Source organism: Canis lupus, chromosome 26 (genome assembly GCF_048164855.1).
Source record: "Canis lupus baileyi chromosome 26, mCanLup2.hap1, whole genome shotgun sequence".
NCBI classification, from domain to species: domain Eukaryota; kingdom Metazoa; phylum Chordata; class Mammalia; order Carnivora; family Canidae; genus Canis; species Canis lupus.
In genome coordinates, this window is record NC_132863.1 from 28,330,975 (window position 1) to 28,354,906 (window position 23,932).

The 23,932-nt window shown below is 39.5% G+C and overlaps 1 protein-coding gene across 5 annotated transcripts in view; it reads left to right on the plus strand.

Annotated features, from left to right (window-relative positions):
- CTNNBL1 (catenin beta like 1) overlaps positions 1 to 23,932 on the plus strand; it is a 161,133-nt gene that overhangs the window by 17,458 nt on the left and 119,743 nt on the right. For all 5 annotated transcript variants that reach the window (XM_072800986.1, XM_072800985.1, XM_072800982.1 and 2 more), the window contains exons 2-3: positions 12,323 to 12,511; positions 16,256 to 16,362. In XM_072800986.1, the coding sequence (XP_072657087.1) occupies positions 12,323 to 12,511; positions 16,256 to 16,362 (296 nt within the window). The remainder of the gene's footprint in view (positions 1 to 12,322; positions 12,512 to 16,255; positions 16,363 to 23,932) is intronic.

Here is a 23,932-nt window from a genome sequence, read left to right on the forward strand (position 1 = left end):
AGGTAAGGCCGAAAGCTCATGTCCTAGGCTCCTGAGATCAAAACCGTGTCAGAACCATTAAGAACTTAATGAGCAACTGTGAAAAATCTGGATTATGTAAGTGAATAAAATTATTTATTTCTTACTTACGATTTGGTTCTCACTAATTCAGTGCCAGGTTATTCTTACCTCTCCTTCCCATTTTCTCAAAACATCTTCACTTTTTTCTTTCCTATCTGTCTTTCTGTGAAGGTACATCCTTTCTCCCTATCCACTCTTTCCATTTGAAAGATGAATGAAGTTTTAAGTCTTGGCAGTGACCTCAGAGACAACTTATAGAAAAAGCAATTAAAGATTTCCTTGCCCCACTATAGTCTTAATGAAATTGCCCATTGCTAGAGGCAATACTCCACTGGCTGGAATCTTCTGTCAGCATAATTACATGTAACAGGTGTGCCATATTACATGCAAAACCACTCTGTGGGTCTGCTGGTTGCTGAATGAATACTCCACCTCTTCCCCACCTCTGTGACAAGCACTTACAAAGTATCTAATCTTTGTGTCACCTGAAATAATAGTTGTGAATTTATTGTATCTGAGCTTTGGTTTAAAACTATAATTTAAAATAGTGTTGCCATGGGATGCCTGGGTGGCTCAGTGGTTTAGCGCCTGCCTTTGGCCCAGGGCATGATCCTGGAGACCTGGGATCGAATCCCACATCAGGCTCCCTGCATGGAGCCTGCTTCTCTCTCTGCCTATGTCTCTGCCTCTCATTGTGTCTCTCATGAATAAATAAATAAAATCTTTATAAAAAATAGTGTCACATATTAATTTGTTATTTAATGTTTAAGGATTCAGAGTGGACTGGGTGGGTTCCCCAAATGGTCTGGGGGAGGAAGGTCTTACAGAAATCTCCATATAGACAGATGGCACAAAGCTTTTACAAATGGGCAAAGAACAAGGACAGAAAAGAGCTTTCCTGGTTAAAGCCGTGGACAGAAAAGTAGCAGAAGAGATTTTATTGTTAGTTGAAAGATAATGGCAGCAGGGAGAGATGATGAAAATTGTGCCTTTAACACGATAGTTTCTGAGGTTGTGACTAAGGAAAAGGATCCGGAGGTTGTGTGCACTGCTCCTGCAAAAGCAAAAGATTTCAGACCTAGTTCTGTCTATAGCTTCAGGCTTAAGTCCTGTCACTTCCTTGAATCTTAGTTTATTCATCGGTAAATTATGAGGTTGTACTGATATTCTTTGTCTGAACCTGAGTTTTACTATTTTTACCCTTTCTGTCACTTGGTACCATTAGAGAATTAACTAAGTGGTACATAAAATATAACCTAGGTTGGCATAAAATAATCAGCTATGTAGGTGTGAATGAATCTTGCCTGGCTGCAGTCACCCTAATGACCCAAGGACCTCTGAGAATATGTGTACTTTATAGTGTTTGCTAATAGTAAGTTATGATTCTTGGGGAGTTACTGGTTTAGTTGTCCTCTCCCCACTCTCACTGACTTATCAACATGGGTTGAGTGCCTGCTCTGATGTTGGGTGTTAGCAGCAAGGGTCCAATCCCATGGTTCCTGCTCTTGAGAACCCAGCTTATGAATTAGTAGAGGAGATGGAGATTTATTAATGCATGCAATATGTGTCAATAAAGGTATGATATGATGCATTGCTGAGGAAGCTCAGAGGTCTTACTGGAGTTTTGGGAAGACTCTTAGAAAGGCTGAGTAGGATTTCCCTAGTTTGAAGGAAGAAAGGAAAGTGATCTGCTGTTCATAGTAGCACTGTGTGTATTCACCCTGTTGCAAGGCATTGTTTAAATAGCCCAAGGTGACTCTTGGGTCCCTCTCTCAGTCTTTGAATATGTTACTGGCTTTTCCGATAGCAGGGTTTCTGGACCCTGTACTGCTCTTGAATTATCTAGATTTAATCCTTCTTTTTCAAGTGTGGTCGCTAATTCAGTGCTGTGGAACTGTAGCCAAATTGGATGTTATGCTTCTAATAGTATGACCTTAATATGCATTAGCTTTAAAAATATTTAAAGTTGGTCATCCTGTTGATTCATTGAATTGGAGATTTACTGAAGCCATCAGCTCTTTTCTGACTAAATTGTTTTTAAGTCACTTTTCCCCAGGCAGGGACTTTATATATTTGCCATTTTGAATTTAAACAAAGGACTCCATAGTGTTTATACTCTTTTGGTTCAACCAATTAGGGTTCTGCCTGTCTGTGCTACCATTCATCCACATTTCTCTGCCTGTTTGAGTAACTTTGTGAAAGATCTTGTTGAGATAAAGGTACCCAATCTGTGTTATAAACCCTGAACCTTAGTGAGCCGCAACAACATAAGGGAACTGCAACCAGTGGGGTACGACTTGTTCTGCGTGATTCCCTGCTTGCTTCCGGTGGTCCCCCACTTCTCCCTCTGAGTGTATGCATAACCATACCATTTTGCAAAATTTACTTCAGATCTTTTTTTTTTTTTAAGAAATAAAGTTTTTTAAATACAGTTGAAGTCCCTTGTATGCCCCTCCCTAATCCAATTTCTTCATTACACTTTTTAGAAGCAATTACCATCTTGAATTTGGTGATTATTGTTCCCACACACTTTTTTATTATTACTACTTATGTGTACAACCAGTGATAATTGAAATTTTTTTTTAAGATTTTATTTATTTATTCATGAGAAACAGAGAGAGAGAGAGAGAGAGAGAGAGAGGCAGAGACACAGGCAGAAGGAGAAGCAGACTCCATGCAGGGAGCCCAATGTGGGACTCGATCCTGGGACTCCAGGATCACACCCTGAGCCGAAGGCAGACGCTCAACCACTGAGCCACCCAGGCGTCCCGAAATTTTTTTTCTTATTACAAATATGTTCCAGTGAACATTCTTTAAGTATCTTTATGCATATGTCTGACAGTTTCTGTAATGTGTGTGTGTATATACATATACACACACATACCTGGGAGTAAAATTTCTGGGGTACGCAGAATGTATGCATTTTCAGTGTTATTAGGTATCACCAATTAGTTTTGTACTCATTTACACTCCTATCAGCAAGTTTTAACAGTTCCTATTTCTCCACATCTTCACCAACATATGATTAGATTTTAATTTTTTAATTTTTTTCCAATCTAATATCTTATGTTTTTTATGTGCATTTTTTAAAAAAATATTTTATTTATTTATTTATTTATTTATTCATGAGAGACACACAGAGAGAGAGAAGCAGAGACATAGGCAGAGGGAGAAGCAGGCTCTTAGAGGTTGGGAGCCAAATGTGGGACTCGATCCCTGGACTCCAGGACCATGCCCTGAGCTGAAGGCAGTCGCTTAACCACTGAGCCACTCAGGCATCCCTATGTGCATTTTTCTGATTTCTAGGGGCATTGGATCCTTTTTTTTTTATGCCAACGGGCTGCTCAGTATTTTTTTCTTTTGTGATCACAATCGTGATGATACTCCTTGTCAAAAGTTGGTTTTAAGTAATTCTAAAAGTCTATTGTATATATAGGATCTTGCATTAGCAATCATTAAGAGAAATTGAATCTTAGGTTCTGTTTTCTTTTCAAAATGCTATATCTTTATCTTATTTAATCTTATTCTCCCTTATCTTACTAAAACAATCCTGTGAGGTAGAACAAGAGCAGAGCATTTTATAAATGCTGCACTGATAAGTCAAATGACTTATCTAAGGTCATGTGACTCTTAAGTGATTCACAGGAACCTAGATTTTTCTGATTACTGGTTTGTTGCTTTTTGTTTTGTACTATGGTACTTTCAGATCAGTGCGATTCTGTTGTTATTGTTGTTGGATTGATGTCTGGTATTTCCTCTAGCACCTAATGGAGTGATGTTCAGGTTCTATTAGCTTAGTAAACACTTCCTGAGTGAATGAATGAATGATGATAGTTCTGGTGTAACTGACAAAACATTCATAATAAGTCTGCTAAAATGGAGGTAGTTTACCTTTCAACGATTTTACAAGTATCTGCCTCTGTTAGCCTTGATAAATAAAGAAACTGAATCAACATTCAGCTTTCTGATGCAGCTGCAGAATTAATCAGAGAAGATGTCAAAGTAAATCATGGATGCTAAAGTATAGTTTGTACTTTTAAAAAAGAAATCCACACACCCTTTGGAGGTGAGAGGAATATATATTCAGGCTTTCACAGAAGTAAGAATTTTCGGTAGGAATAATTCATTAAGTAGAGTCTTCATGATTGCTGATTTAAATCATAAATCACATCCATGTTACTTGTCAGCCAATCAGATTACAGATTTTAAGTGAGAGTGTTGGTGATTTTAATTTTTGATACATTGATTTTTCTGATTTAAGTTTGTAAGATTTAAGTTTGTAAACATATAATATGTAATTATATGTTTTATTAAGATTTAAGTTTGTAAACATATAATATGTAATTGTATTTTAATACCTGGAATAGGGGATCCCTGGGTGGCGCAGCGGTTTGGCGCCTGCCTTTGGCCCAGGGCGCGATCCTGGAGACCCGGGATCGAATCCCACATCAGGCTCCCGGTGCATGGAGCCTGCTTCTCCCTCTGACTATGTCTCTGCCTCTCTCTCTCTCTCTCTCTCTCTCTCTCTGTGACTATCATAAATTAAAAAAAAAAAAATACCTGGAATATTTCCCAGATATTTCTTAAAAATATGATACAATAATCCTTTGTTAATGTATCACTTTACAGTTTACATAGGGCCCCTTTGTAAGATGTTTTAGTCATCACAACAACCTTTTGAGGTCTGTCTCTGATGGCTTTGATCCCTGATTATGAACTTTGGCTAATGGTAGTTGCAGCATTAGAGATTGTGAGCTTTTTCAGTTCTGGTGCCTTAAGCAAATTTGCAAGGGAGCCCTGATGTTAACTTTGGCAGGTTTCATGCCTGCAAATATTGATTGAGCCAGAAGTCCTAGTTGTAAAATGTCACCAGCGAATGTGCAGCCAGCAAAGGCAAGGGAAAACTCATTACTGCAGCTCATCTGTAACTTCTGGGTCAGGCCACTCACTACCATCTGGTAAAAATGAATGTTTGAAAACTCCCTTTTATTCTGACAAAATGTAATCAGGCGAGGTTAACAGCAGATGATTTCTGAGCATTTCAAATTGGTTATACCAATCCGTCCACAGTCTGGATTTGTGACATTCCATATGTCTAATTACCTTAAGAGGTATCAGAAACCTTTAAAATTATGAAACCTAATGGCAGGAAGGAATTTAATTATTTGTATACCTACTTTTCTCCCATGCATTGCATGCACTCCTCCCCCCATATTGAAAGTGTTTATTCTGAAAAAGAAAAGGCAATGATATAGAAGGAAAGAAATAGGATTACTGTCTTGAAATAATCTCAAGGATTTTTTTAAAATATGAGAGTGAGGGACGCCTGGGTGGCTCAGTGGTTGAGCGCCTGTGTTTGGCTCAGGGTGTGATCCCGGGGTCTGGGGTCAAGTCTGGCATCAGGCTCCCCACAGGGAGCCTGCTTTTCCCTCTGCCTATGTCTCTGCCTCTCCTTCTGTGTCTCTCATGAATAATTAAATAACATCTTTTAAAAAAAAATACGACAGGAGACTAATCGTTGTTTATATTGCTTTAAAGGGAAAGATTAGGGACCAAGGAAGAAAGTTGTAAGTTGGAAGGTTTCTCCTCAATTTAACAAACTCTTTGAGTGATCCCAAGATGGGAAGGGCATGATTTAGGGAGGGGGTAAGTTTCTGGTTACTGGAAGTGTTAGGAAAGCCCCAGCCTATACCCAGTGGAGATGTTTTAAAGAGGATTCAAACCTCAGATAGGTGATTGGTTTAGATCAAGGCTTCCTAGTCTAGATGTCTCTAGTGCTTCAGAATTAGTACAGGAGGTTGTGAATCCAGACAGATGTACACAGGCATTCTCTGTAGAATGAATCTCAGTCTCAAAATCTCTCTCAAAACTAATCCATCTCTTTCTCTCTCTCTCTCTCTCATAAATGTAGGAGTTATAAACAAATTCAAGGAAAGTATTACCAAAAAAAAAAAAAAAAAAAGTATTACCAAAGAGATAGTATTTGTTGTCATTGTGTTCTTAATCATTGGACATTAAGAGGTACAGCAAGGGATGGAGTCTGTCATATTTTGACATTAAAAAAAATCCTCCTTTAAAACCTGTTAATGGTCAACACCCTTTCCAAACTTAGGTTCTTTGATTTTTTATTTTATTTATTTATTTATTTTTTTTTAATTTTTATTTATTTATGATAGTCACAGAGATAGAGAGAGAGAGAGAGGCAGAGACATAGGCAGAGGGAGAAGCAGGCTCCATGCACTGGGAGCCCGATGTGGGATTCGATCCCGGGTCTCCAGGATCGCGCCCTGGGCCAAAGGCAGGCACCAAACCGCTGCGCCACCCAGGGATCCCAGGTTCTTTGATTTTTTAAATCAGGTGTGTCAAAAATAGGTGGGAAGCTACATGTATTGTCTTCTATGAGCCAGTCTCTTCTGGGCACTTCAGAAACATTGGCCTTTTTGTGCTTACATGTATGTATGTACATATATAGGTAAGTGTATGAAGTGGTTATTGTTCCTAGTGTATAGATTGAGAAAATTCAAACTTAGAGGGGGTAAGTTACTTTACAGGACTGCTAACTAACTAGAGGCACTAGGATTTGAATTTAGGAAAATTTGACTCCAAAACTCATTCTCCATATAGGATATCACCAATTGCAAATAGGTTAGCAAGGACTAGTGAGTATTGCAAAGTAGGAAAAGAAAAGCACTATATTGGGAATTAGAAGCCTTGAATTACTGTCCATCACAAGCAAATTGCTTAGAGCCACTAAGCTTAGATTTCCCTGTCTATAAAGAGAGGTATAAATTAGATTATCGCTTTGAGCTCAAATTTCTAAGTCTTCCCCATTGTTTGATATTTAGGAAATAATACTTTATGCTCCTTTGGAAGGCCCTTTTTTGAAGTTCTGAAGCTTCTTGGTACTAGATGGAACATTCCTGGTTTATTATTAGGTTATAGAAGATTTCCTTTGACTTTTTCCATCCTTTAATAGAATTGAACATATTTTTTCTTCCAATAACATAAAAGTACATTTTATAAAAATCACTACCTTCCTAAGCCGGTAACTTGGAATACTGAACTTATTTAGACACCCCCCCCATACACATCTCCACTGTTATATCCTGGTATAGATGTGCTTTCACATTAATAATTGTGCTGTGTGTTTTCATAATTTATCATAATGATGCCATTATTGCTTATTATAGAAGGCCCCTTTCTCCCACCCCTACCCCCAAGTCTAATTGAGGTCGAGACAAGACCATAAATGTGATAATATAGATTGCATGCTCAGAGGAAATGGAGTTGGTTTCATAGTGGAGTTTTAATTTAGGATTCGTTCTGGTGATGTAGCGTCTTCCTATGGTACATTACTTTGAGCCCAATATAACTGCATTTTCCCACAGCTCCTCATTATAGCTACAGCTTCTCACTGCTTTTTAATTAAAAAAAAAAAAATAGAGAGAGGGAGAGAGGGGAAAAATGAAACCTACAGCTTAGGTTGGATATTGTCTGGGTACGCAGGGAGTATCCTAGGCAGATTACTTATTTAATTTTTTAACTCTTTCCAAGCTTTTGTGGTGATGTCTTGATATCTGTTTCCAGGGGGATGTATATATATATATCATCCATCACACATACACACATAATAGGCTTCAAGATTTTTGGAAAGTAAAAGCATCTTATATATAATCTTGAAGCTTACTATAAGCTTTGAACAAGTGGAAATCTTTTATGTAACCTAGAAAGGCTACCAACTGTGTGGTTGGACGGTGGCAAATGCTTAGTGAGCATTTATATTGCTCACTACCTATTGGGAGTAAGGCAGGGAACGTAGAAGATTTTTTAAATCCTTAAAGGCTGATGTTCTGGAACATCAGAAGTTAAGAGTTAATCATTTTTTCTCTAGTCTGTGGGCAGCAGAGACAAAGAAATGACTTTATGAGGAACAGTTTCTTTTGTCATTCCTTCATCTTGAGGGATTCCAAACACCTTTCAGATACCAAAACAAATTAATCTCCAAAAGTGACTGGTAAGAATGGCTTAATCCTCATGGGATTGGTTTTGTAAGATACAAGGAGAGCTCATGTGTGAGCTGTTGACCTCTCTGACAGGCTAAGAGTGTTATATTCCTTTCCTGAATCCAGAGCTCTTTGGCTCTTCTATAGTGGAATTGGTTTGACAGCTCTGAGATTCTTCTCCATTTATGTATTCTTGCTTTGTTTTGTGTAACTGATCACTCTCTCAGTAGCAAATATTGGTAAATATAATGTAGACATTTATTTATTTCCAGGTGAGGATATTGTTAGCTTCATGATTTTTTTTTTGTGGGGACCTTTCACAAACAGTACTTAAGCTTTCTTAGTCCATATTTTATACAATGTTGTTGGAAAGACGGTTCCATTTTGCTTTATCAGGGAACAGGAAGTCCTCAGATGAAAATCCTCTAGACCTGTGGTAGCCAATATGATAGCCGCTAGCAGTATATGGCTGTTGGGACATGAAATGGGGCTGAGTCTGGGTTGAGATACACTCTGAATGTAAAGTAGTCTACCAAACTCTAGAAGCTTGAGTATGAAAAAAAATGTAAAATATCACATTAGTAATTCTAAAATATTGATTACATCTTAAAATGATAATATTTTAAATATATTAGATTAAAACAACATTAAAATTAATTTCACCTGCTTTTTACTTTTTAAAATGTGGCCCCTAAGAAATTTAAAATTACATCTATGATTTCCATTTCATTTTGATTGGGTAACTATGTCCTAGACCATTAAGCCCCTTGATAGGAAAGTAGCATTTGTCTTATTCACATTTATGTCCCCAGTCACCAGCATAGGCCTTATACTTAGTTGGCATTTAGTAAATATTTGTCAAAGAAATGAATCCTAACCTTTATCCTTCAGAGTGGTCAGGTTCAGAAATGAGTAGAAACTTCTTTGGGAGTGTTAGTATCTAAAAAAGAGACAACACTTATTGAAAAGAACAACAATTCTTAAAATCCTGCCTTGGGAGAAAAAAATTGCTGAAACAAAATATCTCGGGGCCTTTAAACAGCTTACCTATCTGTTGGAGGCAGGAGCTGATAATGTTGCTGAAGCAACCATGGCAGAGGACCCTAGTGGCTTTGGCTCTGCTCTGCTGGAGAGTTGTTATGAGAGGAACTCCAGCTGAATGCCCTGTGTAACAGAGAAGGGAGGTGTAGAAAACAGTTTGTGAACCAGAGTTTCCCCTCTTAGGGATGTTGTGCTCAGACTATTCCTAAAGATTAACAAAGCTGTTCTTTTCTCAAGAATCCATCCTGGCCCTATCTGTGCCCGTGTCACCATTTAGACAAGACCCAAATGGAAGCCTGGGACTACCGTGGGCCACCTTATTACCTGAAGACCCTTCAAGCCTTACATTTCTTTAATACATTACTTGTTGAACTAATGGTTTAACAACTATCATTTTAACTTTACTGAGGTCTTACATGACTTATATTTATGGGTATAGGTTCTTGACTGAAAGTCCCTTGAACCTGTCTCAGTGAGAGTCCTGGAATTAAGACCTGGATTAGCAAACTTCCGAGAGTTCGGGTTCACCTTTGAGAATGGACAAGACTGTCTTTGCAAGAGTTTATTAAAGGATCTCAGGCATCCCGCCTCCCTGCTTAGAAAATAAAACTGTTAACCTACTTTTCTTCCCCAGAGGTGTGGTGAAGATTAAGAGAGGTGCTTTAAGTTCTGCAGAAGGAAAGTGCATTTTCAGTGGAAATTATTAGAGGTAAAAGTGAAACTCCTCCCCTAGCTCTGAAAGGTTTGTTTTTTAATAGTAGTTTGGAAGACGTAAGATTGGAAGATGTATTCCAAAGAGACACTGACAATGTTCTTTCAGTTTTGCATTTCTTAAGTGTGGCGGTATTTAGCTTTCTCCTTTTAATTGTGGTCCACTGGCTTTTCTGTCTGCCCTCAGAGATAAACAATCCAGAAATCTCCTTTCCGTGGAGAACTGTGGAACTCATGCTTTGATTTGACTGCAGCAGCAGGCTCAACGCTAATCAGAATCGCAGCAGGGCTCATTTTATGAGCCTGAAAGAATTAGTGCTCCCAGGGGGCTAAAGTTCTTACCTGCTGGGGAGCTACAGATTTCTGGTTTGAAGCCTGCCCTCCTTTAGGATCAAGCTACCTTTCCTTCCTTTCTTGCATGAACACCACAACCTCCTTTTTCTTGTGGTCCATGGTAACTGGCATGTTGATTTCTTTCTTCTTTTTCTCCTGTTTTTCTAAGTGCAGACCAGTGATGATGACAATAGATTCTTCTAATTTTTGTATTTATGCAAGTAGAGTGTTATCATAGGAAATTGTAATCTATCTTATGGAGGCTAGGAGCAGAGTGAAAAATAGCAGGTGGTAGCCTACAAACCAAATTGTCTAATGTGAGTTTTCTAAGCAATGTCATATGCTTAGACTTATTGGCGCACCTGGTATGTGGAACCAGCAGGGTATGTGAATATAGAGAGGAGTGAGGAGTGACTTTGCACCACTGGAATAGTGGAACTCAGTAGCATTATGGGTTATAAGTCAAAAGGTGAGATATGTAATGTGTATAGTAGAAATTTGTCTCTTATTACCATGAAACAACTTAGCAGGCTGGCAGCAAATGTGGCATTCTCTTCTGTTGGTCTTAATAAACCATATCGCACCTAGCACACTATTTGTGTATGTGGTTATCATAATATAAAAAGAAAAGCTCATTGAGCCTAGCACAAATGTGTTGAGGGAGACAGAATCATGTGGATTACCTTATAGTAATAATCTTTTATATTTGTTTGGTACTGTAATCATTTAGCATTCTTTTTTTATAAATACTTTATTTATTTATTAGAGAGAGAGGGAGAGAGTGCTTGCACATGCACCAGCAGAGGGAGGGCCAGAGGAAGAGAGAGAAGCAGACTCCCATTGAACAGGAAGCCTGATGTGGAGGCTCAATCCCAAGACCCTGGGATCATGCCCTGAGCTGAAGGCAAGACGCCTAACTTACTGAGCCACCCAGGCACCTCTTTTTTATTTAGCGTTCTTTCACTCAAGTTTGCAACCTTTTAGTACAAACTTCCAGTTATGGATAAGTTCTGGGAATCCATCAGATAGCAGAGTGACTATAGTTAACAAGTGTATTGTATACTTGAAAGTTGCTAAGGGAGTAGATCTTAAATGTTCTCATCACAAAAAAAAAAAAAAAAGTAATTATGAGAGGTGATGGAAGTGTTAACTAACTTATGTGTAATCATTTTGCAATATATACATGAATCAAATACATTGTTATATGTACACAGTGACATATGTACACAGCATTATATGTCAATTATATCTCAGTAAGGCTGGAAAAAGAATGGTAAATATACACACACAGAGAAGCATCCTTTGAAGTTCACAAGGAAAAGGGTTATAATTTCCATTTGCTATTTGCAGATGAGGAAACAAAGGTTTAGAGAGGTTAATGACATGCCCAGAGCTGTACCAGTAGTAATTTGAGCTGTTTGAGCCCTGGTGCAGTGCTGTTTCTCCTTAGCTCTGAAGGCCATTTCGGTAGTGCCCCCATTTTATTCCAATTTAACAGAAGGGCACTGTTAAGAACTCCTCCATGGACTGCAGTGTCAAAGGCAGACTGAGGACCTAACAGTGGGGCAGACAGAGCTCTGGACCAGAAGTCGGGAAGTGTCAATTGTGTTTTCAGTTCTGCTGCTGGTTTTGCATCTTTGGGTAATACTACCTCTGGGCCTTCTTCTACCCTGCTCTTCTGTAAAGTAGGACTTCGGAGTGCAGTAGCCCCTTGGATGTTGCATGTGTAATCTTCTCCATGAGAACTTGTGAGTGACTGTAGTCTTTTCTTAGACATGAATTACAACCGTGTGCAGAGGGATTAGTGTTGGGGATTGTGTCATAACTAGTAAATTGAGCCGAATGTGTCTCAGAGTGGCTGTGTTCCCTGTGATTTCTATATGTACAGTAACTTTTGTGAAGTGGTAAAACTACGCATATTTTTTAAATTCTGTAAAAAAAAAAAAAAAAAAAAAGCCAACAACCTTGTAGGTGACATCAGTCCTGTATTTATAAAATTGCTACAGGTCTGAAAAAATGACCGCTTGGAACTTGGCTTCATTTTGTGAGAGAAACCATTTTGTATGGAGTTTTTCATCAGTGAATTCTTGAAAGCTTTTAGAATGGCTGCTATGTATGCCCTTCTAGATCTTTTCCAGCTCTGGAATCCTATGTTTCTTTTTTCTCTTTCTCAGCCCAACAGGGGCACAAAACGTCCCCGGGATGATGAAGAGGAAGAGCTGAAAATGCGTCGGAGACAAGCTGGTCCCAGAGACCGTGGCCGCTATCGGGAAGAGGAAATGACGGTGGTAGAAGAAGCAGATGATGACAAAAAGAGACTGCTTCAGATTATTGACAGAGAGGGCGAGGAGGAAGAGGAAGAGGTAAGGTGGCAGACGAGGCTGGCCGTGACACCATATCTGTAGAGGGTCATTTTATGCCAAATGCTTTCCCTGAGCTTTTCACCTTAATCTGTGAAATAGGGTTAAGAATACTTACTGCACAGTATTAACATGAAGGTGAAATGCAATAATAAAGTCAGGAAGCATTTTCAAAGTGTAAAGATCATTATAGATAGAGTTTTTAAATTATTCTGGATTATGTGTCATAATCGAGGCCTGAGCACTGAACTGTGAGGCTGTTGCTATTGACTGAGCAGGGTCAGAAGGATTCTTAGACTAGACACATTGAAGGCATGTCCATTTTTTAGTATAGTTAGTAATCTTTAAAAGAGGAGTAGAATTTTATCAAACTAGTGGAAGAAGGTTTTTCAGTTGAGATGTCATTAGCAAGGCCACAAAGGTGGAGAAGTTCAAAGGTGGAGCTAAGAGATTAGCTTTTTAGGTGTAATTGAAAAATACAGTTTAGGAAAAGAAGTGCTATGTGCTGTTCCTCAAGGTGCCTTAAGGCATACTCGTTCCTACTGCTGAACCTTTTTACTTCTGTACCCTTCGTGGAATGCTCTTCCCCTAATGCTTTGCAAGACAGCTTTCTTCTGAACTGAGAAATCCAGGTCTCAGTTCAGATGTCTCCTCCTCAGAGACAGAGAAGCCTTTCCTATCTCTGAGGTAGCCCTGTAAATCATTCTCTCTTTCTCTTATCACTTCGATCAGTATATTGTCTTCACAGCACTTACAATGATCTGAGATCCTGGTTTATTTATTTTACTCATTTGCTATTCTCTCCCTGACCTCTTAGGAAAAAGGGACTGGCTCTGTTTTGTTCACAGCTGTATCTCTAACACTCGGTGCAATGCCTGACTCTTGGTAGGCCCTTAATAAATATTTATTGAATGAATAAATGAACGAAGCTAAAAAGAGTAGAGGTAAAATACCAGTGATTAAAAATAAAATGACCTTACCTAAGTGTCTTTTTATATCCTTAAGTATTAACTTGTATGTTATTTCACTCTGGCATTTTGTTCAATATGAATTATGGAAATAGATTCTTAAGAGCCAGCTGTTTTTTGGTTCCCTGAAAGACATGATGCTAAGTTTGGATTTAAAAAATGAAGCTGGAGTGTGAATCTGAGAAGGGAAAAAAATGGATTCATATTCCAAAAAGGTCTTTACTATATTGTGACAATAACTCTCTCCTCATTAGGATCCCCAAATTAGCAGTGCTAATTTGGGGATCTGCCCCTAAAAGATGGTGGTGCTTTGGAAATCTGTGGTGGGAGACAGTCCTGAATTTCCTCTCTAAGGGCAGCAGCCCTGCTAGGCTTAGACAAACAGTGTGTGTAGCATATCCTCCCTCCTTCCTTCCCTGTTCCCTGCCTCCCCCACCCCCCCCCAATAGCTTCTGCTCAATCTGTTAGCCCTGCAGCAGCAGTTAATTGGCAGGTATAATTCCCATGTAGGGCAAGGCTGGTACTGGAGGATTAGGATAGTAGCTGTCATGGGTAAGTGGTTTCTAGCCTAGGAGACAGAAATGTAGTGTGGGACCAGGCCTTCTGTTAGGGGACAAGGGAAAAAGAGATCGCTTTGTAAAAATGACACATGGAAGACTACAAGTCTAGGAGTTATTTTCTCACTGCCACCAAGGTCCCGTTTGATGAAAAACAAGTGATGTTTGCCCCCGTAAAGTCACGTGGACTTGTAAAATATTATTGTCCTTTTTGTGCTACATCACCAGCATTCATCTTTCTGAAATCTCCCTCTGGTTTCTGACGTTGAGCTATTGGAGATACTGCTGTGGTCGATGACTAAGACTGATAATTCAGTTTTACTCCAGCATTGGAGGGAAATTAAAGGAGGGAAGGCCAAACCCTGAGAGGCCAAGATTTGGGGCATCCTGTGAGAGCTGTATCAACGCTAATATGTTTTTTTTTCTACAGGGTGGGCAAAATGTTAGGGAAGGACAAGAAGTGGAGATTGGGGTTACTTGAAAATGATTTAACCCTTCCTAAAAATTTCAATTACTTAGTGAAATCCTCGTAGTACATTGGGTACATTGTGCCTGTTGATAGTAGCAACAATAAGGGTTTAGGTTAATATAGCATCCTCTAGTTTGTAAAAACAGTTTAATGTACCTCATCTCTTTAGGTCATCTCCCTGACCTTGAAAGAGACAGGTATATTTTTGCCCTCCCTCTCTTCCTACCTGCCTTCCTTCCTCCATTACATCTTCACTGGGCACTTGCTGTGTGCCAGGCACTGTGATGGGCACTGGAGAGTCAATAGTGAATAAGTGGACATGGGATGTTTACTCTGGTTTGGGGTTGGAGAGATTGTCTGGGCCAGATCCTGCCAGACTTTTCCATATCTGGGTCATGAGAAGGATTTAGAATTTTATTCTGAATGCCAAGTGGATGAATTCAAGAAAGACTCCTAAGGTCAGTTGGACTTGGTGACAGCTTGAGGATTATATTCAGCAAAGTAACATTGCCACATGGCTAGTAAGTAGTGAAGCTCCACTCTGAGTCCTGACTGACCCAGGGCACTGAGTTTAGTTTGTAAAGATTCTCTTTAAGCTGTAGATACTGGGGATGGGGTGGGAGTCCAATAGAGGCCCTCAGTGGCCAGGGGTCATTGATAAAATCTAAGAAATCTGTCATGCCCAAAACGAATTTATAGATAACTCCTACTTAAAACCCAATATATTGACACTGAAATTTAATAAAGTAATAGCTAACACTTTGGAGTACTTAACATGTTAGGGATGGTTCATTGCTTTCCAAAAGGATCTGTTTCTGGTTCTCTTAATAGCAAGGTTTTTAAAAAAAAAAATTTTATTACTTTTAGGTGTGAGTTGTGGTCAGTGGTCACAAAAGCTGTGATGCCAGGAGTTGAGCGTTGGAGAGGCAGAGAGTGTTGTAGCATGTGACTTTAACCTCAAAAAGAAACAGAAGAGAAGACGTTCCTGAAATTTTAGTGTAGATTTTTTTTTTGGGGGGGGAGATGATTCTGTTTTTAAAAATTCATTTTATTTACCTTTGTAGTTATTATTCCAGTGTTTGAAATAAGAAAACTGTATGGTCTCCTAGTTTTTATGCCTCTCCTGAGTGTGGTTACTAAATTCTTGATGCTATATCAGGCCTACAAGTACCTCTCTGATTTCCTTCTCAGCAGCTAATAAGGACCCGAAACAGTGATGTGTAAGAAACTCAAGCAGTGACTGTTGCTAATTAACAATCTTTCTTATGGTATGGGCTGTACAAAAATAAGCCATGCATTGGATTTGGCCTATGGTCAGGAGTTTGCTGATCCTTGGCATGCAGAAAATATTGAGGTCCACTGTCACTGACTCAGGTGTTGACCTTGAACAAGTTCTTTTAAACTTGGATATTATCTCTACAACAAGGAGAAAGATGGGTAAATAGTAAATAATCCTTATCTAATATTGTTGCTTAGTACATGCTATCCAGTATGCTCAAGAAATATTTGTTGAATGAGCTAATCTTTAAAACCTTAAATGGAGCTTCCTGAGTTAGTTGTGAGACAGTGATATAACATAGCATGTGGTCTAGATCCTTAACCTTATTTCTAGTGGGAAGATAAAGTATGTACTGTATATTTAACCCAGAAAGGTAAGTGGCAAATGGCTAAAAGCCATGGAAAAGAAGTAGTGATTAGTGAATAAGAAATCCCTTTGAACTAAAATTGTTGCTGTTTGTTCCCTTTATACCAGGAGGAACCACTAGATGAGAGCTCAGTGAAGAAAATGATCCTTACATTTGAAAAAAGATCATACAAAAACCAAGAGTTGCGGATCAAGTTTCCAGACAATCCAGAAAAGTAAGGCTCTGTCTTGCTAATACCCTCTTTCCTTCTATGCGTTGTTTGTTGTTTTTGTTTTGTTTTTCGTTTGTTTTGCCTGCGTTGGTTTTTGTGCTTTATGTCAGGAGTCCCACAATGACCCACGTATTAGGGAAATCACTGGAAAGACTCATAGAGCTCAGAGTCATGGTACTCGGGGCCACACAACAGGATCAGGAAGAGAGAAAGGTCAGACAGTCTGGAGAAATTCATGTTTAGGCTCCCTATCTTTTCTCTGACTGGGTTACATGCAGACATGTTCCTTTCTCCCAACAGTGAAATGCATCAACATGTGTGCAGTGTTTCTGTCCAGGGAAGCACATTTGAGACCTAAGAGTCCAGGATATATTTATTGAGGACAAGTTATATAGGCCTTCTCTGTCAGCAATGACTATCAAAATTCTGTACTCCCAGAAGGAAAGCAGATGTTAAGTGCTGCTCCAGTTGGGCAAAACACCTTTACCACTTAGGGGACCTTTCAAAAGCCAAGTACCAGACTAGAACTAGACTCTTCTAAAGGTCAAGTCTGCTATGTTAACTCTTTTCTGCGTTATTCTTCTCAAGGTGCAGAGAAAACTCACCATGCCTGTCATTAATGATAGATTTTCTGTTGAGAAAATGTCAAGGGCTTTTCGGTTTGACAGATATGGGTGTGACTCCCATGTGACCTTGAATAAGTCACTTTTCCTTTCTTAGCCTCAGATGTCTCATTTGTACAAAGAAATAATACCGCCTACACAGGGTTGTTGTGAAGATTCGGTGAGCATGATGGCATTTATTTAGCTCGGTGGCTGGCTGGCACACAATAAGTGCTCATGAAATGATAATCTATGTGCTTGCTGCCTCCACCAGCACCTCTGTGTCCTGTGAGATGCTGTTGTGAAGAATCTGGTATTTTTCAGTTCATCTTGACAGGACTGACATGGGAAGATCACCCGTCATGTGGGTGTGGAATATGTACAGTATGATTTAGATAGGGGGAAAAATGAATTCTAACTAAAGGGATTTTCATATTTATACAGATTTTAATGTTGTAAATCTCTCTTCCTTCCCTGTCTTTCTGCCTCCCAGGACATACACTTTTAATGAATCTTAATAGGCCCAAGGCCCCTAGGCAATTAAGAGTTGAATAGTACAGTCTTTGTACTCCAGTTTATAGGTTACTAGGGAGACTGACTATAAATGCAGGGTAGAAGGAAATATACTTTAAAAAAGATACAAGCAGAGCACTGTGGGAGCATAGGGAAAGAAACCATGAATACCAGGTTGGGGGCTATTGAGGGCTTCATGGAAGAGGTGGTATTTGAACTGGGCCTTGAAGAATGATTTTTATTTTAATAGGCAGAAAAGAACATGGGAAAGCCTGTCAGGCAGTGTGATTAGCATGAACAAAGGCACAGAGGTATCAGAGAATATAGAGTCCTCACGGCAACCTAGTGAGGCTAATGTGATTCATTATGTCCTCTCTGTGTTGTAGATGAGGAGGTATGGAGAGAGGAGAACCTGGTTACTGGACCCACCCAGGCCACAGTCCTCTTTAACAGGAGGAGTAGCTCAGTCAGAGCTCAGCCTTCCCAACGCCAGAGTCCTATCAGTTTTGATAGGACTGATCAGTCCTAACCTCTACCAGATAATAGCACTTGTCATACTGCACTGTGTCTGTGTCTATGGATGTGTGTGTGTGTGTGTGTGTGTGTGTGTGTGTTTTGATTATACAAATAAGACACAAATAGACTGTCATTATAAAAAACAACAGTGCAAAAGTGAAGGAAAAAATGAAAGTTCTCTTTCATTGCACAGACCCCCTTTCCATTCCACTACCTGGAGATAGTCTCTGTGAGTATTCTTTTAGATTATTTTCTATACATATATTTATATATGTAATTTTTCCCCCTACCTAAATCATACTGTACCTATTCTGAACCTTTTTTTTTTAAGATTTTATTTATTTGACAGAGAGCAAGCTGCGTGGGGCAGAGGGGGAGAAGAGGGAAGGACAGAGGGAGACAGAAGCAGACTCCCTGCCAAGCAGGGAGCCTGACATGGAGCTCCATCCAATTACCCTGGGATCATAACCTGAGCCACAGGCAGACGTGGAACTGACTGAGCCATCCAGGCGCCCCATATTCTGAACCTTGATGATTTTACTTACATAACAGAAGATCTTTCCATGCATGTTTACCTTATTTTTTGTGACTGGTATGGAGTGTTTCATGATGTGGAGATACCATGATTTTTTTTTACTATTTTTCAAATTTGATTATTTTAAATATTGACTTTTATGAACAATGCTCCAGTGAACCTCCATGTACATTTGTCTTAATGCACATTATTTCTATGGGATAGATACCTAAGTGTTGAATTCTTCAGTTGAAGAGGATGTGTTTTATTTATGTATGTATGTACGTATGTATGTATGTATGTATTTTTTGAAGGGGATGTATTTTAAACTTTGATAGCTACTGCCAAATTCCCTACTGTGGCAGGTCTCTTTCCCTAAAATCTTGCTCACAGTGAATGTAATCAGTCTTTAACATCTTTGTCATTTTTTTTAGTGTTATTTCTTTACTCAGTTTTCCTTCATTATACTCTTTGTATCTTTTAGGAGATAGACTGTGTCTTATTTGTCTCTGTTTATAGTACCTAGCATAGTACCTGCCATACTGTAGGTGCTCAGTAAACACGAGAGATCTTCTATAGTTGAGGTCATCCTTATTACATTCCCATTGCTTAGAACCTGAGGATACATTATGAGGAAGCTATGCTGTAGGTTGCTAACCCTAGAAATTTAAGAACCACGGTACTTTTTGGAAAGCCAATATTGCCTTTGTCTGTATTCTGCCAGTTTATTTTTTATTTTATTTATTTTTTATTTATTCATTCATGAGAGACACACCGAGAGAGAGAGGCAGAGACACAGGCAGAGGGAGAAGCAGGCTCCATGCGGGGAGCTCCATGCGGGACTCGATCCCGGGACTCCAGGATCACGCCCTGGTCTGAAGGCGGCGCTAAACTGCTGAGCCACCCAGGCATCATCAGTAGGCTGCCCTACTTCTGCCAGTTTAGAGCAGTGAGTTTTTCTGGGTTATATTCACCATCTACATCTTAGGTACCACAGATGCTCCAGTGTCACAATTTGTTTCTTTATTTTATAGATTTTACTTATTTATTTGAGAGAGAGAGAGAGAGAATGGGAAGGAAAGTCCAGAGGGAGAGTGAGAGGGAGAAGCAGACTCCCTGCTGTGCAGAGCCTGATGCAGGGCTTGATCCCAGGACCCTGAGATCATGACCTGAGCTGAAGCCAAACGCTTAACTGACTGAGCCACCTGGGTGCCCCCAGTGTTACAATTTATAAAGTGGCTTTAAGAAAATGTTATTTTATTTATTTATTTGAGAGAGAGAGAAGAGACAGAGTACAAGTGGGGGGAGGGGCGGGGGGATAGAGGGAGAAACAGATTCCCCACTGAGCAAGGAGCCCAATGTGGGGCTTGATCCCAAGACCCTGAGATCATGACCTGAGCTGAAAGCAGAGCTTAACTGACTGAGCCACCCAGGCACCCTGAAAGTGTTATTTTATTTAAAAAAAATAAACAGTGTTTTCCATCCAAATTTATACACTGTTTTAATTTTTAAGTCATAACATTTGAAACTTGAAATTATGCATAAAGAACATTTTTTTTTCATATCCAAAAGCAGTTAGGAAACTACATTGTGTTTTAACCTTGAGTTCTTGAATTCTTACTGTTGCGGTGTCTTTTATAATTCTCTAGCCAGCGAGGTGCAATTAAGATGAAAATTGCTAGAGCATATTTGAATGAAACTTTCCGGTTGAGATCAGAAACGTTCAAATTTATTTTCCCATATATGCAATTGTCATTTTGATTGCATACCCAAAAATGCCTCTCTTCATTTGGCTGCATTTCAGATTCAATTGATGGTTCTCCTTTATGCAGCGTCTACTTTGCACTGTGTGATCATTCTCCCAAACATCACACTGAGTAGAGTGTGTTTCTCTCCTCCTTCTCTTCATTTTTGTAGGGGTGGAATTACTTAGTGTAGTGGCTCTCAAACTTTTTAGTACAGGATCCCTTTGCACTCTTAAATTATTGAGTACCCCAAAATGCTTATCTTAGGAAATTTTAGAATATACAAAAACACATTTCATTAGCCCTCAGAACACATTTCATTAGCCCTCAGGACAATGAAAGCATATGTTGTGCAGCCCTCTGGAAAACTCTACTGTATGCCCCTGAGAGAATGAGAGTGAAAAAGGCAGGTGATGTCTTGGATTTACTAGAAAAATAGTTTTGATCATATACACACCTGAAAGGGTCTCTGGCCACCTCCTGCACCACTCTGGGGTCCTGGGACCATACTTCGAGAATTGCTGATCTGTGTGGGTGGAAGAAATGTCATGCTTCCTATGCATTGATAGCTGGTTTTATGATTGCAGGAGGACTCATTGGTTTCTGTTGCTTTTATGGTATTTTTTTACTTCACTGGTCATTTGCTAATATTCACTCTTGTGGTTGAAGGAGAACATCCTGCTGGTCTGAAACAAATGCACATGGGCAGACGAGCAGAATATTCTCTGTCAGGCCAGATGGAATTGATGACCCCGCTTCAGCCTGGGTTACTGTTTTAATATGTTGCTCTATTGCTTTCCCATTGACCTCTAACTTGATCCTTTCTTCCAGCTGTGTGTCAGCTGTTGCTAAAGGTACACCTATCCCTAGACAGTCAGTCCTCTACAAATATTGTCGTGTGTGCTTTAAATGAGTAGGCTTATTCTTAGCAAAAAGAGAAGAAAATTTTCTTTGTTACAGCAGAGCGGACTTGAGGGTACCTAGATATATTGAGCACCTGTTATGTGCCAACTGTTTTAGGCACATTATATTTATTATCTCTTTTAATCTTCACTATAATTCAGCTAGGAAGTTTAAGGAAGTTGAAGTTTAGAGATAGGTTAGTTAATCTCCATCTCCCTTGTCCAGACTGGGGCCCTGTGCTCTGTGTTCTAATAACAGTTTTCTTGGGCAACACTGGAATTCTTATGATTAATTGCATTGAATAAATTTTTAGATCTGTTCCTTGCTAGAAGCTCCACGAGAACAGTGAAGACAGCTGGGATGGTTTTGTTATTTGTTATATCCACAGTACTTAACACAGTGACTGGCACCTAGTACATGCCCTGTGAATGCTTGTTGACACCCTGCTCTTGGTTACACAGCCTGTAAATGTGGCTGGGAATGTGATCCAGGTCAGCCTCATTCCCACGTTCAGGCATTTCCCACTCTAGCTTATTGTTTGTGTAACACTGGATCCCAGTGGTATTTTTGTGAGGCTTCCCTGCTCACAATTGACAAAAGTTGCTTGTTTTGGTAATTTTATGACTTTCTAACTTAAAAACACTGGGTTAAAACTACATAGTTGGAAGAAGAATTTCCATGTTGGAAGGGACTGAAAGGTACAGTCCTCCTGCTTGAGTTTCTTTCATGTCACCCTGTATTAATTATCCCCAGTGACAAAGATCTAACTTTACAAAGAAACCTGTTTCGTCTTTGGCAGCTCTGACTCATAAGATTTCAACGTGGAATGAAAAAGAATTTCAGCACATTCTCTCATGAGAGGATGTCTAGACTCCTTATAATCTCAGTTGCTTCCCCAAATTAGTTTCCATAACCCTCCTAAATAATGTATGGTTCCTATAACAGATGTCAGAGACCTTAAGGGTCATCTGATCTGCATGATACATTAGCTCATCTTCTTCTAAGCATGGTAAAACCACAGCAGCTTTTGTAGCAGCTACTTTCCTCTGCTCCCTCCTTTGGCAAGTACCTGCTAGATTTTGGTGGTGGACCAGGGAGTGTGCCTGGTGCTGGGTGTCTCCGTCCTGGCAAGACTGTCTCATGGTCTGATTTGTATTGCAGTTACAATTGATTAAACCATCCAGTCCCTTCTACCCATGTACTCTTACTAAACTGTATCTTTCCCACCCTATGCTGTTTGTACCTGACTTTATGGTTCAGTGCAGTGTTCAGTGTGGATCCTGGGTTATTTTCCTCCTGTTAGATTTGGCCCATCATTATTGCTTGTCAGGAATCAGGAACATTTTTCTTTTCTTTTTTTTAATATTTTATTTATTTATTCATGAGAAATAGAGAGAGAGGCAGAGACACAGGCAGAGAGAGAAGCGGGCTCCATGCAGCGGGGGGAGAGAGAGAGAGAGAGAGAGAGAGAGAGAGAGAGGAGAGAGAGAGAGAAAGAAAGGCAGAGACACAGGCAGAGAGGGAGAAGAGGCTCCATGTAGGGAGCCTGATGTTGGACTCGATCCCAGGTCTCCAGGATCAGGCCCTGGATCAGCAGCGACTGAAGGTGGCGCTAAACCACTGAGCCACCCGGGCCGCCCTTGTCAGAAACTTTCTGGATGGATTCTGTCAGCTGCTGTGTTCACTGTTTGTATAAGCTTTGTGTTATATGACATTTGTTAACTTTGCCGTTTATGTATCTTCACTCAAGTTCATCAAAACAGGCCTAAGGGGTGTCTGGCTCACTCAGTCTGAAAAGCAGGCAACTCTTGATCTTGGGGTTGTGAGTTTGAGCCCCACACTGGGTGTAGGAATTACTTAAAGATAAAGTCTTTAAAAAACAAAAAACAGGCCTAAGGATGGAGCCATGGGATACCAGCAGAGGCTTCTCTCCATTCATCCATTGATTATACCCCAAGTCTCCAAATCTTCCTTGTACGCATTGTGACTTGGTTTGTTTAGTACTATTTAGTGCCCTTGCCAGTGCTTCCCAATGAACTGTAGAAATCTTTTGTCAGGTTACTCCCTACATGTTAGATTTTTTAAAAAGTACTCATGTGGGGCAAATAAACCCTAGAGATTTGCTGAGCCTTTTAGGTTCAAAGCTTATACAAATCTACTGCCCCAATATCTGAATTCTACACCAGACCTTCCAAGTCATGATTCTGATTTGGCTTGCACACTTTAGGTGATAGGGAATCTAGTGATCTAAAAGGCGTATTAGAAGGAGCCTTAGAAAAACTAGTGTGGAGGGGAATCCTGAGAAGGATAATTTTGAAATTAGGATACTAAGCAGGTGAGAACAGATAAGGAAGGATTAGAAAAGAAGAACAACAGAATGTTGTGTGGTAACAGAGGTAAAATATACTGTGATAATGTGGAAGTGTGGTCCTGGCTGAGGAATTTGCAAACAAATGAGTGAAATGGAGTGAAAAGCCCGTAAAAGGATTAGAGTATACATTAAAATTTAGTGTATGATAGAGGCGGTATTTCTTTAGATCTGTGGGAAAAGGATAGATTATGGTATTGGGACAATTGGCCATACATTTGCAGAAAATAAAGTTACATCTTTGCCCTGTATCATATGCTAAAATATATCTATTTACTTACCCCTAAACATTTAAATATGTATAAACATTGAAGTAGTATATCATAAAATATATTTGATCTTAGCATAGGAAAAACCTTACGCAGGGGTACATGTAAAATAGAGTTCATAAAGGCAAAGATTTGGCTACTTA